The sequence below is a fragment of the Lagopus muta genome, chromosome 10 (genome assembly GCF_023343835.1).
Source record: "Lagopus muta isolate bLagMut1 chromosome 10, bLagMut1 primary, whole genome shotgun sequence".
Taxonomy (NCBI): Eukaryota; Metazoa; Chordata; class Aves; order Galliformes; family Phasianidae; genus Lagopus; species Lagopus muta.
In genome coordinates this window covers 7,562,921-7,578,440 of record NC_064442.1, presented here as the reverse complement: position 1 = coordinate 7,578,440, position 15,520 = coordinate 7,562,921, and the positions used below count along the sequence as shown (strand labels likewise).

The 15,520-nt window shown below is 51.6% G+C and overlaps 2 protein-coding genes across 3 annotated transcripts; both read left to right on the top strand.

The window, feature by feature from the left end:
• Positions 1 to 4,247: 4,247 nt before the first annotated feature.
• Positions 4,248 to 9,870, top strand: PEX11A (peroxisomal biogenesis factor 11 alpha). Its single transcript, XM_048956508.1, is given in 6 exon segments — positions 4,248 to 4,252; positions 4,653 to 4,734; positions 4,737 to 4,770; positions 4,773 to 4,944; positions 5,143 to 5,258; positions 6,324 to 9,870. Coding segments are annotated over 6 exon segments (972 nt in total). The 3' UTR covers positions 6,887 to 9,870.
• A 1,308-nt stretch (positions 9,871 to 11,178) lies between these two features.
• Positions 11,179 to 15,474, top strand: PLIN1 (perilipin 1). Of its 2 annotated transcripts, XM_048956095.1 has the most exons (9): positions 11,179 to 11,217; positions 11,364 to 11,422; positions 11,791 to 11,989; positions 12,105 to 12,187; positions 12,536 to 12,785; positions 12,995 to 13,221; positions 13,295 to 13,435; positions 13,963 to 14,196; positions 14,466 to 15,474. In XM_048956095.1, exons 2-9 carry the CDS (start codon positions 11,378 to 11,380, stop codon positions 14,829 to 14,831), a joined length of 1,545 nt encoding a protein of 514 aa, XP_048812052.1. In that variant the 5' UTR covers positions 11,179 to 11,217; positions 11,364 to 11,377; the 3' UTR covers positions 14,832 to 15,474. The 2 variants fall into 2 exon arrangements, with proteins under 2 accessions (XP_048812052.1, XP_048812051.1); XM_048956094.1 differs by lacking the exon at positions 11,179 to 11,217 and having other exon boundaries at positions 11,324 to 11,422.
• Positions 15,475 to 15,520: the final 46 nt, after the last annotated feature.

Genomic DNA, 15,520 nt, shown 5'->3' with positions numbered 1-15,520 from the left:
ACCTTGCCTTTCTGAGGCATTTTGACATCATCTCAGTACAAGGTTAGCTCCCTCCCCATCTCGTCTGCAGAAGAGAACGTTCTTATGAATCCAGGATCAAAGAGATAAGATAAGGGTGCTGTCAGGTTGCCAGAATCTAGGAAGCAGCCTCCTCTCTCTCTGGTGGCAATGAAGCCAAGGACATGTGACATCTGATTCCAGACACATTGAAGTATTTTTTGCTAACAAAAGCGACACGTGAGATGGTTGGGCAACAAGTAGCTCCCACTACAAGATTGCAGGTAACCACAACGACAGCACAGAGAGGAAGGAGGGAGGACATTTCCGAAACTTTCTGGCTGTTCTGTAGACTTAAGGGCCATGATTCTTTTGCCACCTGCGTGTTCCAAGTACAGAAACAGCCTCTGACCTGTAATGGGTTTGGGTGGCTTCACTTTCAGCAGCAGCAGCACTCGGAGACTCAGCTTTACATCAATTTTGTCTGCAGACACAGGAGACTCCTGCAACAGAATAATGAAGACTGGGCAAAAAAATAAAGCTGCAGAAGCAGGAGTAAAGGTTGCAGAGTACTGATGAGTGCAAGGAAAGATTCAACTTCAGAGAGCCTAGGACTTTAGCTCATAGGCATGCTTTGCTGGGAACGGAAAATCCTAAAAGGAGCCGCACTGCTGTGTCCCCACCACCACCCACACACTAACACACACCAAGGACTCAGCTAAACGGAGAAGTTCTGGTTAAATTATCTGCCATGTCTGACAAGGAAGAGGTGAGACCTCAGGTGGATAGAGGTGAAACCTAAGGGGGTGAAAGTGACACAGGAGAAGGCTTCGCACTGACTCAGCATTTAAAATTCCCCAGAACAGCTCGGAACATTCACTGAGGTCAGCTACCACCTCTGCAGAATCATCTCTGTGCTGCTCCAGACTTCTCTGCTGAAGAACAGAAGCGGCAGTGGTCAGTCCCTACAAGCTCTCTGTGCCAGGGTGGATTCAGCTCTGAACCCACCAGGCTCCCCTCAGAGGCAATCTAAAACATGAACCCAAGTCACTGTCCTTACCAGGACCAGACTCTCCAATGGAGGTACAAGGTCTGATTCCCTGCTTTCTCCTTCACTTTCCCTGAGCGACACAAGGGAGAAGCTCTGGGAATACCCTCGCACAGGGCAAGGGTGGATGGGGCAACGCTGCTGGGAAAGGAGCAGGCAGTTTCAGGGAGGGGCAGCAGGAATGCTGGCCCTGGGACCGAAGGAATCCTGTTGGAAAGCATGTCCAGGGAGAGTACACATGTCCCAATAGCACAAAGGCCTTGTGCAATGTGGGCTGGGTGGCTGAAGCAGCTGCAGACACATCCCTCTGGGCTGTCAGACTTGTTCAGCCTGTATCTTGCTGTCACTGCTTGCAAGAGCAAGACCTGGGGAAAGACCTGTAGGCAAGAGGATATAAGAAGAAGTCACACAGAGAGTGGGGAACCATTCTGTACTGCAGATATGTGTTTGACCTCCTTTCCCTAAACGTCAGCCTTGCTGGGGCCCCTGAACTCCTTCCTGTCTCCTTCAGCCAGGAATCCTTAGGCAACCCGCAGACCTCCAGCCAAACTTTTGAGCTGCTTGCATTGGGAAACCTTGTTGAGCAACTGGAAGCAAGGAGGAAAGGTCTCTCAAGCAAGCAGCCTCCATTGTCTTACATCCTTAAAACATGTAGCTATTTTTTAAAATACAAAATCCCTGTGAGATCCCTGCAGTCCACCTCTCCTCTCACTTAAGGATTCATGTGCATGACTGAGACCGACACCACAGCCTCCTCAGCCTCCCAACGTCCCATGAGCACCACAGGAAGGAAAGCTGCTTCAAGGAGCCTTCTGGCACTGGAAACTGCACTGACCAGTTCCAGGGAGCCAACTTTTGGGATCAGCACTGATCCACACCAGGCCTTTTGGAGAGGACAAGGAGTGACAGAAGAAATTCTTTAAGCTGGAAGAGGAATGGGGATGGTTAGAAACAGGATTCCTAGGCACCTAGAATGCTTGGAATATTTGAAAAGCAGTGGAAATCACTTCCCCGAGACTAGTCTTAAGGCAGGCTGATTCCTCTGGTCCTATATGGAAGGTATCAGGGACCTCCAGGAGCTGCTTTTGCTGCAGATGCACCCCTGAGATCTGACATTCAGAAATGAGTTTGGCACTCAGGAAGCGTACATCACATCACAAACTACCTGCATGCTACTGGCTTAGTGAATAGGCTCTCTGCTGACCTCAGGAAATTCTGTCACGGGCAATTAGTGCTCTTCATGACATTATATGCCTGCCCTTGACCACTGTCTCATGGTTGACAACTCTGCCTGCAGCAGAGGGGTTGAAACTGGGTGCTTTTGAGGTCCATTTCAACCCAAGAAGTACCATGATGGTGGTAACTGACTCGGTACTTACCACCTCGTTTAGGATTTTAATGAGCAGGAAGTTTCCTTGTGAAAGCAAAAGAGCCAAACAAGCCCTGCAATGAAAATACAGAAGTAGCAGAAGGAAACTGAGCAGATGGCAGCCATGCTCTTGAGAGAGGGCTGTTACAACGTGCTGGGGTGTGAACAGGGCTATATTTTTTTCCTGGGCAGGTGGGAGAATATCCCACTGCTTCCAGCAATAAACTTTCATTGGCTTCCTTATGTCAACACCAGCAAGCACTCGATTGTACTCAGTGATGCATAATGGATTTGAAAGCTATCTCTGCCAGAAATGATTGGCTTCAGATTAATCAAGAAACAAACCTATTTACCACAGGACTGTGCAATTCCAGGTACTGAAACAAAGCAGAGGCGAGAGGTGACACCTAGCAATGCTTTTTTCTGTCTGGTCCGATGTATTCCTAAAATATATTGCACTCAGCCTCAGCTCCACATCTGCCTTTGCTGTTCCAGTCGGACACCGAACCCACACCCTTTTCTAATCCCAAGGCCCTAGGGCCACTCTATCACCCTACAATCTGTTATCTAACACTTTTCTCAGCAGGGCTTTCTAGGAAACCTGTCAGCCATATTCACACTCCTCCTGATTCAGCACTCTTCCATAAAGTAGCTGCCAACTCTTCAGCACAGCGACCCACCAGTCAAGATGGGGAAGCCCATGTCCCACTCACCAATTTCATCCACAGCTTGTGCAGTTCTCATTCCCTAAATTTGTGGAGCTGATGGTACAAACCTCTATCTTGACTGCATCCCAAGCACTGACCTGCTTACAGTCAAACATCCTGAAGGCAGCCATACCCACTCACAGACCAACAAAAATGTATTTTCCAGACACTGCCAGGCAATTGGCTACCCCAGTTACCTACCAAGGAAGGGAAAAGATAAGCGCACCCAACTAGCAGCGGACACAGCTTCCTAGGTTGGAAAAGACCCGTAAGTCCAAATGTCAGCCCAACCCTACCATACCACTGACTACATCCCTCAGTGCCACATCCCCATGGCTCTTGAGCACCTCCAGGGACAGTGACCCCAGCACCTCCCAGGGGCAGAGGACAGATGAGACAGGCAGCACTTCTGCTCCAAACAGCCCTGTGGCCCCAGGAGCAGCCCTTTTCTCTAATATTCACCATAACACAACCCTGAGCTCACTCATTTGTATGCTACTAATTACCTTCTCCTGAGCAAGCAGGGGCGGAGCCAGGCAGAAAAGCAGAAGGTGAATTTAGTGCTGTTTAGCATCTGCTTCTCTCTTTTCAGAGAGGTGTGATAGATGAGTGAGAAGCAGAACCTGTCAGGCAAGCTGAGAAGCTGCAGTGAATTAGTGGGGTGGTGGTGCGTTCTGAGGAAGGTGATGGATGGAGGGATGCAAAATCAATTCAGTAGATATTCTCTAGAAACACTGCTAAGGTAATCAGTGTTCTCCTCGCTCTGAGGTGCTCTCTATCTGGAATTCAGCTGTAGGAAAACATTTGGTGGGACAGGCCTTCCATTTTTGTGCTTCTTGGAGCGCCTCCCTTCTCTCAGCGACTGTCAGAGACCAACACCACCACTTTGCTGACCATCCTGAGGGGTTGAGGTGCGGCATCACACAGCCGGTTGGGATCCTGCCGGAAGAAATCCTCCTCGTCCTCCTCCAGATCCTCCTCCAGACCTGCTCGGATGGCAGAAGAATCACCAGGGGATGCTGCCCGACACGCACAGACATCCTTCTGCCTTTCCAGATGCAAAGCACAGCACAGATGCAGCCCCCAGAGGAGATGCAGAACAAGGAGCCGTACAGTATCAGCATTCATGAGGTAATGGGGGAAAAGAGAAAGGTGATCGATGAGCTCCAAGTGGGAATGGGGTTCCTTGCAATGTAGGCAAGCCTGTTAGATACAGCACATTTCTGCTTGTTACATGCATTACTCATGGCCTGGGGACACCTGCCACACGGATACTGGGGGGCTACAAGTCAAAAAAAAAAAAAAAAAAAAAAAGAAAGGAGAGAAAAGAAAGAAAGGAGAGAAAAGAAAGAGAAAGAAAGAGAAAGAAAGAGAAAGAAAGAGAAAGGAGAGAAGGGGGGAGGGGGGGTGGGGGGGGAGGAAAAAAGAAAAAACGCGAAAAAGACAAAAAAAAAAAAGGAAAAAGACAAAAGAAAAAGCCTTCGCAGTGAATAAACCCAACCGAGAGGCAAAAGACAACAAATGAACGCAGCTGCCTGCCTCGAGAGCCGCTATCCCAGCGCGGCGCTCCCGGGCGGACCCTTTTAGAGGTGACACCGCCCGCCCCCCCCCCCATCCCGCCCCACTGTGTACGGGTTGCCATGGCAACGGCGCCGCTCGGCCGGAAACGCGCTCCGAAGCGGAGGGTTCCGCCGTGAGACGGGGCGGGGCGGAGCGGAACGGAGCGGAGCGGTCGCGCACCTCCCGGGGCGCCCAGCTGCCACCGCCATGCAGGGCTTCGTGGAGTTCACCAACCGCAGCCAGGGGAGGGAGAGGATCTTCCGGTGAGTGCTCAGCACCATCCCGGGTTCCTCGGGGCTCCCAGCCGCTTTCTGCCCCCGCAGCTCCCGGGCCTCCCCCCCGTCCCCAATAACTACTCCACCCCCCTCCCGGCTCCCACAGCCGCCCTGCCCTCCTTCTGCCATCCCTGCGAATTGTCCGCGTTTCACCCGCGTGCCATTTTCCTCGTTTTTCCATTCCAGAGCCACTCAGTACACATGCATGTTGCTTAGCTATGTCGTAGAGCGTCATGCTGATAACAAGAAGCTGGTGCTGAAACTCAAGCAGCTGGAATCTAGCATGAGCTCTGGCCGTAAAAGTAAGTACCGGTGTGCAGAGGGGTCCTTCCCACGTGCTCCTTCCATCCAAACAGCTCCTAGCCTCGGGGGCTTTCTTTGGGCTGCAGAACCCCCTTCAGTGTATTCCCAGAACTGCCCACAGTCCTTGTCCCTGCAGTAACCAGCCAGAATCAATAGGGCCAGAATGACATTTATCGCTTCTGGGAGCTCAGTCATGCACCGTTCTGTACTTTCCTCACACTCTAACTTGAATGCATCCCTCCATCCCATGTCACACTTGCTCCCCTTGTGCTGTTGCTGCTGTTGCAGTTTGTTTTCAGGCTGACCTTACACCTACTTGTCAATTGCTCAATTCCAGAACAACTTCCAGAGGGAAATACACAAACTTAATACATTACCATAGGTTAGTTTTATTGTTGCAATTACTCTGGAGGATCATCATTTCTAGGAGAGAGAATCAGCACAGCTGTAATTCTCTTGCTTAATCAATTTGCTTGCAAAACAAATCTCTAACAGACTTCAGGCCTAAATTCACAGAATCACAGAATCGTAGGGGTTGGAAGGGACCTCCAGAGATCATCGAGTCCAACCCCCCTGCCAAAGCAGGTTCCCTACAGCAGGTCGCACAGGTAGGCATCCAGGCAGGTCTTGAACATCTCCAGAGAAGGAGACTCCACCACCTCCCTGGGCAGCCTGTTCCAGTGCTCCGTCACCACAGAAGCCTTGGGTGCTGCCAACATCTGCCACTGTTGTAGTGCTGCAGGTTATAAAAAGTATTTTGCATACTATTGTATTAACATTTGTGGGGTTGAAACCCAACCAGCAGGAGGGATGAAATCCAGCTTGCCCTGTGGTAAGGCTTAAAATGGAATATACTGCTCCTGCTTGCAGGGAACTGCATGACAAATTCATGGCTGGGGAGGCACGATTTCACAATTTTCCTGAAGACAGGAGTTATTTAAACATACAAATGCCCAAGGCCTGTTAAGGTTTTGAAATGTACGCATGGAGCAGTGACGTTCTGAGTCGTGCACAGAGCTGTGCCCCTGCAGCAGCCATTCTGACCTTCGTGGTGTTTCTTGCAGTGCTCCGGCTGGGCAATGTGGTGCACGCCTTGGTAGCAGCCAGGAAAACTACAGAGCTTCCCGAAGTGCTTCCTCGCATCTGCCTGACAGCCTCCAACCTGACCCGTGCTCTGTACTTCTTCTGCGACATGGTGCTGTGGTTGAAGAACGTTGGACTCCAGTCTGACATCAATAAAGCAAAGTGGCAGAACTGGGCTACCAAGTGCTACTACTTCTCACTGCTGATGAACCTGGCCAGGGATTGGTATGAGGTCTCTTGGAGGCTGGAACAAGCTGTACAGGAAGAAAAGGTGAAGAACTGTTTCTGGGACAAACAACATCAGCAGCTAAACTCTTCCAAATGTAATGGCTTGCATGGTTTTCTCTTCCTGCTGTTTCAAATACTCAGAAGTCACCCTCCTCTGCTGCTAGACCTGGTGAAGAACCTCTGTGATCTCTCTGGTCCTTTGGACACACTGGGGATCTACAAAACCAATCCAGGCGTGATTGGTTTCTGTGGGCTCCTCTCCTCTCTGGTGGGGATCCTCACTCTAGCAAGCCCACACCTGAAGCTGAAGGAGTGATGTAAGAGGAACTGCTCAGTGCGCAGTGAGCCAGCAGGTTTGATCCTCTGACAGGTTCTTATTCTCCACATGGCACTTTAAAAATGAAGATGTCTCACTCTAACCTCAAAATGAGTTTGTTTCCCTCCAGATAAGCCACTTCTGCCCTTTGTCCTTCCCTGTGCCTTGGCAGATGAGTTTGGTGCCCAACAGAGCAAAGGTGGAAGAAGGCAGAGTAAGATTGCACAGACAGAAGGACTTGGAACATGGCTGCTAGATAAGGAAATATTGATGATCCTGTATTTTAATACAGCTTTATGAAATAGCTGCCTAGACTACTGTAGTATGTGTATGACTCATAACTAATCATGTTTACAAAGGAAAGCTAGAATTCAGCAATCAAACGTTCCTATAGCCAAATTTTCTGTAATATGTTCAGACAAGTTAGAAACCGTGGTTAGATAGCCTGAAGTAAAGCCTGAGTGTTCTGACAGGACTGGATTGCTGGATCCTGATTTCTGTAGGCAGTGGTTTGATGATAACTGGAAAGTGGTGTCATCTGAGCTTTCAGTGATCCCTCTGTAACATGAACATGCACTGCTTACTCTGGACCTACAGTTTGGTGAGTGCCAGTTTACATCTCAAGAAATCAAAAACTTCTTTTCCTTTGATTATACAAGCCAAGATGGGTTGGCCACCAACTAACTCTTCCAGCAGGCCATGGCTGAGGATTTTGGTGAAGAAAAGCATGTGGGAAATGCTGATCTCATTGCTGCTAATGCTGTGATTTGTAGGGATCTGAGTGCAGTGAAGCTGTGAATCTGGAACCTGTCATAACCACTACCTTTCCCATTACATCCACACCTTAATTCCTGTGATTCCAAGTGAGCCATTTTACATTAATGACAGTGTGATAAGCAGCTTGTGCTGCTGTTTTAATTTTACTTGAAAAAGTCCAGTGTAATAAGGAGCTTTGGAACCTGCAGTTAAGGAGAAAAGGCCGTCTTGGAGCTTGTCAAGTAAGAAAAGCTGCAAGGGTGTTTCCAGTTGAGTAAGCTCCCAGAGGGAATGGAGTCACACTTGATCAGATATCAGAACGTCCTCGAGAAGAGAAGCTTATTACCTGGATTTGGGCATTCACGTTTCAGATTTTCTTTCCTGATTCTCTTATTCTTCCATCATGACAGCAAGATTTCTTGTGTGTTCTCTCACTGGTTCTACCGTTTGAAAATGCCTTTTGTTTGCCCTGCGACTGCGTAACTGCTCTTCAGTTTTCTGGCTGGAATGATTGCCTGGGTTGTGAGCGAGGTTAGAGGAGAAATGCTGTGTCCAGCAGTCTAACAGCTTACACGATGTGCTGTCTTTGTTGCTCCTGACTTTGCAGAGGATCAGTTCTAACACCATCTGAGAAAAACTTGCACGTGGCATAGGACACAAAATTATTGCTTTTCTTCATCAGTGCCAGGCCTGTGTGTTCTGTTGCTTTCTGACTGTAAGGGCTGCTTGTTTAATCAGTCAGGAGATGTGAATAGAGATTATCCTAACCAGGACCAACATACTTGATTATGATTTCTGATACTCTCTGTAAACAGAATTAAAAGGTGCCAGTCACCTTTATTAAAGGAGGAGGCTGTGGAACTGAGCAGGCATGGAAATGCAGTGTCCCAGTTTACCTGAAGTCATTGTGGTCCTGCTTGGAATTACTTCCACTTTGAACCTGAAGCGTTAGGCTGCCAATGAAGTGTTTGAAAATAGAGGTTGCTGAGCAGGGTAATTAAGTGTGCCTGAAGACCAAATATAGCCTGTAGCAGCTCTTCTTTTTAATATGGAAATGAATACCACTAAAAGTAGAGCACTCTGCAGGCCAGGCCATAATGAATGCGTTGTTGTCTTCAAGGGTTTTTTCTTGCTACTTGTTTAGCAGTTGGGTTTTTGTTGTTGTTTCTTAGTTTCTTCATACAATGTGCCTTTGAGTTGCTGGCACTGTGTGGCCAATCCCTCCCTTGGTCAGATTTGAGCATTATCCCAGTGTCAGCAACCGGTAAGGAAAGGAGAGGAGTCTTGGTGATGTATCAGCAGAGCCCTGGGCACTCTTTGCCTACAGAATCTTTCTTCTTGCAAGAGCCACATTAAGAATTGCTCTCAGGAGACCTCTTGGGTACAAAACAGATCTTACACTGGTCTGCAGACTGATTCCTCTTTTTCCTATGTAGTTCATAGGCAAGGGGGAATGGATTCACACACTGATGTGGCCCTGCCTAGATGCACATCCCTGTGCCAAGCAAACGCTGTGCAAAGTCACAAAGCAGACCTTGGTGTTTCTCCTGGAGGGGCTGGGGTGGCTCAGCAAGTACAGACTTAACCTGGGACATGGGACAGTGACTTTTCAGCCTTCCTCAGCCTTACCTCCATTTGGCGTAACACGGATCAGAGCATACAGGAGTAACTTTAGTGGATGTGAAGCACTAATACTGCCTTTCTGCTCCCCTGCTGGGGGCTAGCAGTTTAATGTACCTTAATGTAATGTGACTGAAGCCATAGAATTGCAATCAAATGGAGAAAATCCTTTTAGTGCCTTTTCTGTGTATGTTCCTCATACAACAGTTGGAATAAGGAGAGCTGTTTGAACACAAGCAATAAACTTTGATGCGTATAACACTGCATCTGTGTGTGACTTTGAGGATGGGGAAAAGAGATTCTGAAGGAGTTCCCTCTCATATCACTGGGATTTCTGAAGCTGTTGCAGATGTTTAATGATGAATTAAGGGCAGAGTGAAGGATAGCACCTCCAGCTGAGATGGGGAGAGATGGAGAAGGGATAACCAGTAAAAGCGAGCTCTTGCTGGTAGCTCACTGCTCTTACTGCTTACTCCTATCCCCTGCAGCAAGAACTTTACAAACGTGAAGGCTCCAAAATGTCATTCCCTGAACAACACACAAAGCATTGCATTCAGCAACAATTTAGCAAGAGTTTCCTTCTGAATAACTGCTCTTACACTCATTTCATAATAGCAGCAATTAACAGCAGAATAGTAAGCAAGATAAGTAATCTACTCATAGACAAGGCTTTCCTAATGTTAACATTGCACTTGGCATGATATTTCAGGAAGAGTGAGCTGCTCAGCATTCCCAGGTGAGCAGCAGGAGCAATCAAAGGTCTAAAAAGCAACATCTCCAGGGAGGGATCAAATGAGCTGTTTTGTAGAGGAAAGGTGACTGAGGGAGGGCGTGTGGAGGGTTTTCTGTCAAGTGGAAGGCAATAAATTAGTCTCCAATCCACCCAAGGGGTAATACATATCTGTTGCCACAAAGGAGAATCAAATCTTCTCGTTTGAAACTTCTGTAAAATGAAACACTGAAGAGATTGCCCAGGAAGACAGAGCCCCACAGGAAGGGCAGAGGCTGTGCTGTCTGCTGATCCCTGCTCTCACTGGGCAGAGGGAAGGCTGACGCTGCCCCTGGTATCATGCCTGTTCACCGTGGCCAAGAGAGGAAACCCATGAGCAGGCTGCTGCCCTTTGTCCCACTGCCTGGAGAGCCCTGAATCACTGCAGCACTGTGCCAAACCCTGACAGACATCTGTGTGCCTCTGCACAGGGTGAGCCCCTTAATGCAGGGCTGTGAGCAAGCCCAGGCTCTTCCAGGAGTCGTGGAGCATTAGGATCACCCAGTCCAACCATCAGCACACCCCCACCGTGCCCACTGACCACATCCCTCAGTGCCACATCCCCAAAGTTCTTGAGCACCTCCAGGGATGGTGACTCCACCACCTCCCTGAGCAGCCTGTTCCTCTCACAGGACACTGCCCATATGCCTGTCCTGCTGGTCCAGGTGAGTAAGGATCCAGCCAGGTCTACTTTCCCTGTGCCAACAATCCCTTCCTTTATTAGTGATAAGGGAAAGTGCTCCTGCTCATCCCCACTCAAAGTCCTTTTACCCTCCTGTCCTGCTGCTTGGCTACACCACAGCCACCTTTCCATCCCTCCCTCAACTCCATCGTCTGTGCTGCTCCAAACCCAAGCTGCACACTCATACATTCTAAACCCTATCCTCCTCTTCTCCTCAGCGCCTTGGTGTGCTGCCACAGTACTGCACAAACACAGGCAGGTCTTAATCTCTTCTGCATTCATCATCTCCTCATTTGACATACAGGGATGATTTTGCAGCCATCCATCCCCCAAGATGGGAGCCTTTGGGGAGCTGTTTGCCCACTTTCCCCAGCAACTTATGCCCCCCTAGCCCAGCCCAGGTTGGAGGTGGAGCCTGGGGGTAGTAGTGCCCCAACACCACACAGCCCAGGCACAGGGCTGCCCCAGCAGAGGAAGAGTGTGTGGAGCTCTAGGGTTTAACTGGTAAAAAGTCAAAGCTTGGGCAATGCCACAATCACAGCTCCCAGGGGAGCTGTGTGGCCCAGCCCAACCCCTGCACATCATGCTCTGAGCCCCAGCCTGGCTCAGACCTCACTGCACGCTCTGCAGCTCTGCACTTTGCTTTGCAGGAGGACGTGGCACAATGACGGCAAAGAAGAATCAGCCCTTGCAGAACGGAAGGGCCAAGGTGAGTGTGGGGAGAGGGAGAGGAAACAGGGGGAGGAGAATAGCTCATACCTGTGCTGTCTTGTGTGTTATCTTTGCTTGTAATAATACAGAGCAGCCATCAAAGTATCGTCACTCACATGCCTGAAATAAAACAAACGAGAATCAACAAAGGTAACCTTGATCTAATAGGACCTATCAGCATGTATCTGTATTTATCCATGGGATTTCTGGGTCAGCTGGCTCCACGTCAAGATAAAATTAGCAGGAGGTGTATTTTCCTTGTTGAACATGCAGATTCACAGACGAATCGGGCCATGAAGCCAGACTCAGCTTTCCTTGAGGAGTGGCTGCTGGCTGGCCCCTAACTGGTCCCCATCTGATGCACAGGAGAACGTGCTGCAGCGTGTCCTGCAGCTGCCGGTGGTGAGCTCAACCTGTGAAAGCTTGCAGCGGACCTACAGCAGCACCAAAGAGATCCACCCAATTGTGGCCTCGGTGTGTGAGGTCTATGAGCAGGGAGTGAAGGGCGCCGGCACCTTGGCCATGTGGAGCGTGGAGCCTGTGGTACGCAGGCTGGAGCCTCAGTGTGAGTCCATCAGCAGGGATGTGATGGGGTATCCAACAGTGGGACACCACCTGCGCTCACCCCTGGCACAGCCCCCAGCCTTAATCTCCACCCTGCATGCTTTTGTCCAAGGCAGTCTCTGTGGCCAACAATTTGGCATGTCGGGGCTTGGACCACCTGGAGGAGAAGATCCCAGCCCTTCAGTATCCTGTTGAGAAGGTAAGTCATGGGTGGGAAAGCCTCTGGGACCCTCTAGACACTCCAGCCCCCCTGCAGAGCCCACAGGATTTCTTCTCTGGGCCAAAACCCTGGTTCTCACCTGGCAACCAGTGATGGCAAGGGGCTTCCAGAAGGCACCTCAAAGCAAGGACTTGGCCACAGGTGTGGTTGGATTGCTCCTAAATATAGGCCAGCAGGTCCTGCATGGCTGGCTACCTGCAGCCCAGGCTATAGGAAATCGTCCTGCTGCTCTAGGGGATGTCTTCTTGCATGGCCCATGGTCTCTCCAGCTGCTCTGTGCCATCCAGAGCTCATCAGAAGGGTTCTTCTCCATCTCTCTGCCTGCAGCTCGCCTCCAAACTGAAGGACACCATCTCCACCCCCATCCAAAGTGCCAAGAGCACCATCGGGTACTCCATGGACAAGATCTTGGGGCTGGCGGTGGGTGGCTATGAGACGACCAGAACCACAGTGGAGACAACAGCAAGGTACACGAGGAGCAACTCAGTGAGCCAGATGGCAGCCGCCGGGATGGACACTGCCCTGGGTGGGCTGGAGAAGCTGATGGAGTACCTGTTGCCAGAAGAGGAGGAAGCAGGTAGTATCGGCCAAGATCACCTCAGGGTGTCTGCAGAGGGGTGTCCTGGTAAGGCAGGGGTCTGCTGGGGTGGAGGAAGCACCCAAAGCAGTCCCCATGGAGATGGGGACTCACTGATGGGGTGTAGGTGGAAAGAAAAAGATCTTGGTGCAGGGCTGTCCCACCAGGCTGTAACATCCCACACTCTCCCTGTGCTGTTCTACCTTTAGATCTGAAGCCCAAGAAGACCTGTAGACCAGCAAAGGTCTCCCAGCAGCAATCCAGGAAATACAGGGCTCCCAGTGCTCCCAGTGCTCCCAGCAGTGCTCCCAGCACTCTGGGCCGGATTGGAGCCCTGGTCAGCACTGCCTCTCACCGTGCTTACCAGCACACCGTCCAGAACCTCCAGCGTGCCAAAGCCAAAGGACAGGAACTGGTCGTCTGGATCCCCATCTTGGTGAGTCCCAGCCTGTCTCAAAGCCTTGGGGCCTGGAACTCACCCCGAGCACTGGTTTCTGTCTCCCCTGCAGGGCAGTCTGGCCAAGCCAAGCCCACCTATGGTGCCGCAGAGCCATGGTGAGAGGCAGAGCACTGCGGGCAGCTGGAGGCAGAGCAGGGTGCCGGAGCACAAGCAGGAGAAGGCAGAGAAGAAGGACAGCCATGCTGGTGAGGTAGGGAAAAATGGAGGTAGTGGTGAGATGGGGTCATCCCAGAGCATCATCTCGATCCCACCATGTTCTCGGCCTCTTCTCCAGCAAACCAAATCAAGGCACTTCCCTTCTGGCATTCTCCCAGGGGCTGGGTGCGATCCAAAGGACCCAGCAACTGGCATCTCTAACTCAGTCTGCCTTAGGAGAAAAAGCTCTGAACTCCCAGACAGGGCTGCGACAGCCTCTGGGCCAGGCAGTGCTCCAATTTCCGAATCGGCACCTAGCTCCCAATTGTTGGTTTGGGGTCTCAGTACAAAACATACTCCCACTGTGGTCCCAGGAGTGAACAGGAGGACCCTGGGTCTGGGGGGGCTCTGCTGACAGCACATGGGCTGGAGGACTTTCCCTGGTGGTAGCAGCTCTGCTGGGACCTGGGGACAGAAAGCTGCAGGTCAGGGTCAGTGCCCTTCACCTTCACTTGCAGCGGAAGTGTGAGGTCCCAAAGGGCTGGTGGGGCTACCATAAGTGATGCTGTTTTCTGTCTGCAGGCAGGGGATGGCCTTGGACTGGTGGGCAGTGTGGCTCACAACCTGCAGAGTGCCTGTGCCTCTGGCATCTCCAGCATGAAGAAGGTCCCTGCTGTGGCCTGGGACGCAGCAGAGGGGTTGATCCTGTTCACACCCCGCAGGCTGTCCAGAGCCATGGAGACGGTGGATGCTCTGGGAGGGGCGGTCATCAGTGCCCCTAAGCACCTGCTGGGCAGCCTGTACAGCTACGTGCCGGTGAGTGCATCCCAGCACCTTGGGGACACACAGGGATCGGGTCCCACCCACCTCCAGCAAAACCCCATCTGGTCCACTCCCTGTATAAAGGCAAGGCACAGGTTAATACTGGGACCACATTCCCTTCCTCCACCCATCCTCTTCCTACCTGCTCCCCCCCGGGGCTGTCCTGCGGTCACCTACTCCCTACTCTGAGGGCCTCCGTGGGGACAAACCTCCCGTCCCAAAGTCTCCCCAGGGAGAGCCCTACTGCTCAGCCCAGCCCTCAGCTCCGCAGGCAGTCCAAGGACGAGGCGGCAGCGCGGGGCAGCAAGCCGGGTCCTGAGGCCGAGCAGAAGGAGGAGGAGAGCAAGCCAGAGGGCACCAGCGCCGAGGAGAAGGCCCAGCTGAGGGGTGACTGGCGGCTGTACCGCGGCCACCACCCGCTGTCCTTCCTGGGCCTGGAGGACCCTCTCTTCATACGCAGCAATCTGTACCGCAGCTCAGCCCTGGAGCCCGAGGCTGTGCCGCGGAAATCGGCCTTCGCGCCCTACAGCCGGCGCGTGAGCGAGGGCTCCTACCGCTTCAGCCCCGAGGCCATGTACAGCCGGGCCTACTATGCCAACCTCTACAGCCCAGCCTTCAAGAAGGAGTGACTCTGAGCAGGAGAACCTCGGCCCCAAACTGCCCCCAGCACGCTTTGCCTTCATATACCTACATCCCACATCGCCTGCTTACCCACATCCCCAACATGGCACAGATACGGTTGTCCATCTTGGGTTGTCCATCTGTCCATACGTGGTTGAGGGTCCCTGCTCTGCTCCAGGCTCGGTGACAGCTGTGCCAGGGGATGTCCCCTCTTTGGGGCCAAGAGGAGAATAAAGGCAGCCCAAGGGGCTGCTGGTGGAAAAGTAGATAGAGAAGAGGGGATGAGTGAAGGAGAAACAGTGAAGGAGAAAAAGGGACCAGCCAGCTCTGACACTGGGCCAGCTGCTGCTCATTAGAGAAGCAGTGTCAGACAGGTGAGGTACAGAGCACTGAGACGGACCGGAGGGAACACAACCATCAAACATTGCAGAACATAGAATCATCACAGAATTGCTTGAGTTGGAAGTGACTTAAAGCCCATCCAGTCCCACCCCCCTGCCATGGGCTGGTTGCCCCCACCAGCTGAGGCTGCTCAGGGCCCCATCCAACCTGGCCTTGAGAACCTCCAGGGATGGGGCACCCACAGCTCGGGGCACCCTGGGTCCTCATCCTTCTTTCCACAGTTTTGGGGTCAGAGACAAGACCAGAGCACCGGTACGCCAGCCTCCTGCAGGAAGGCCCCATTCCCACAACTTGT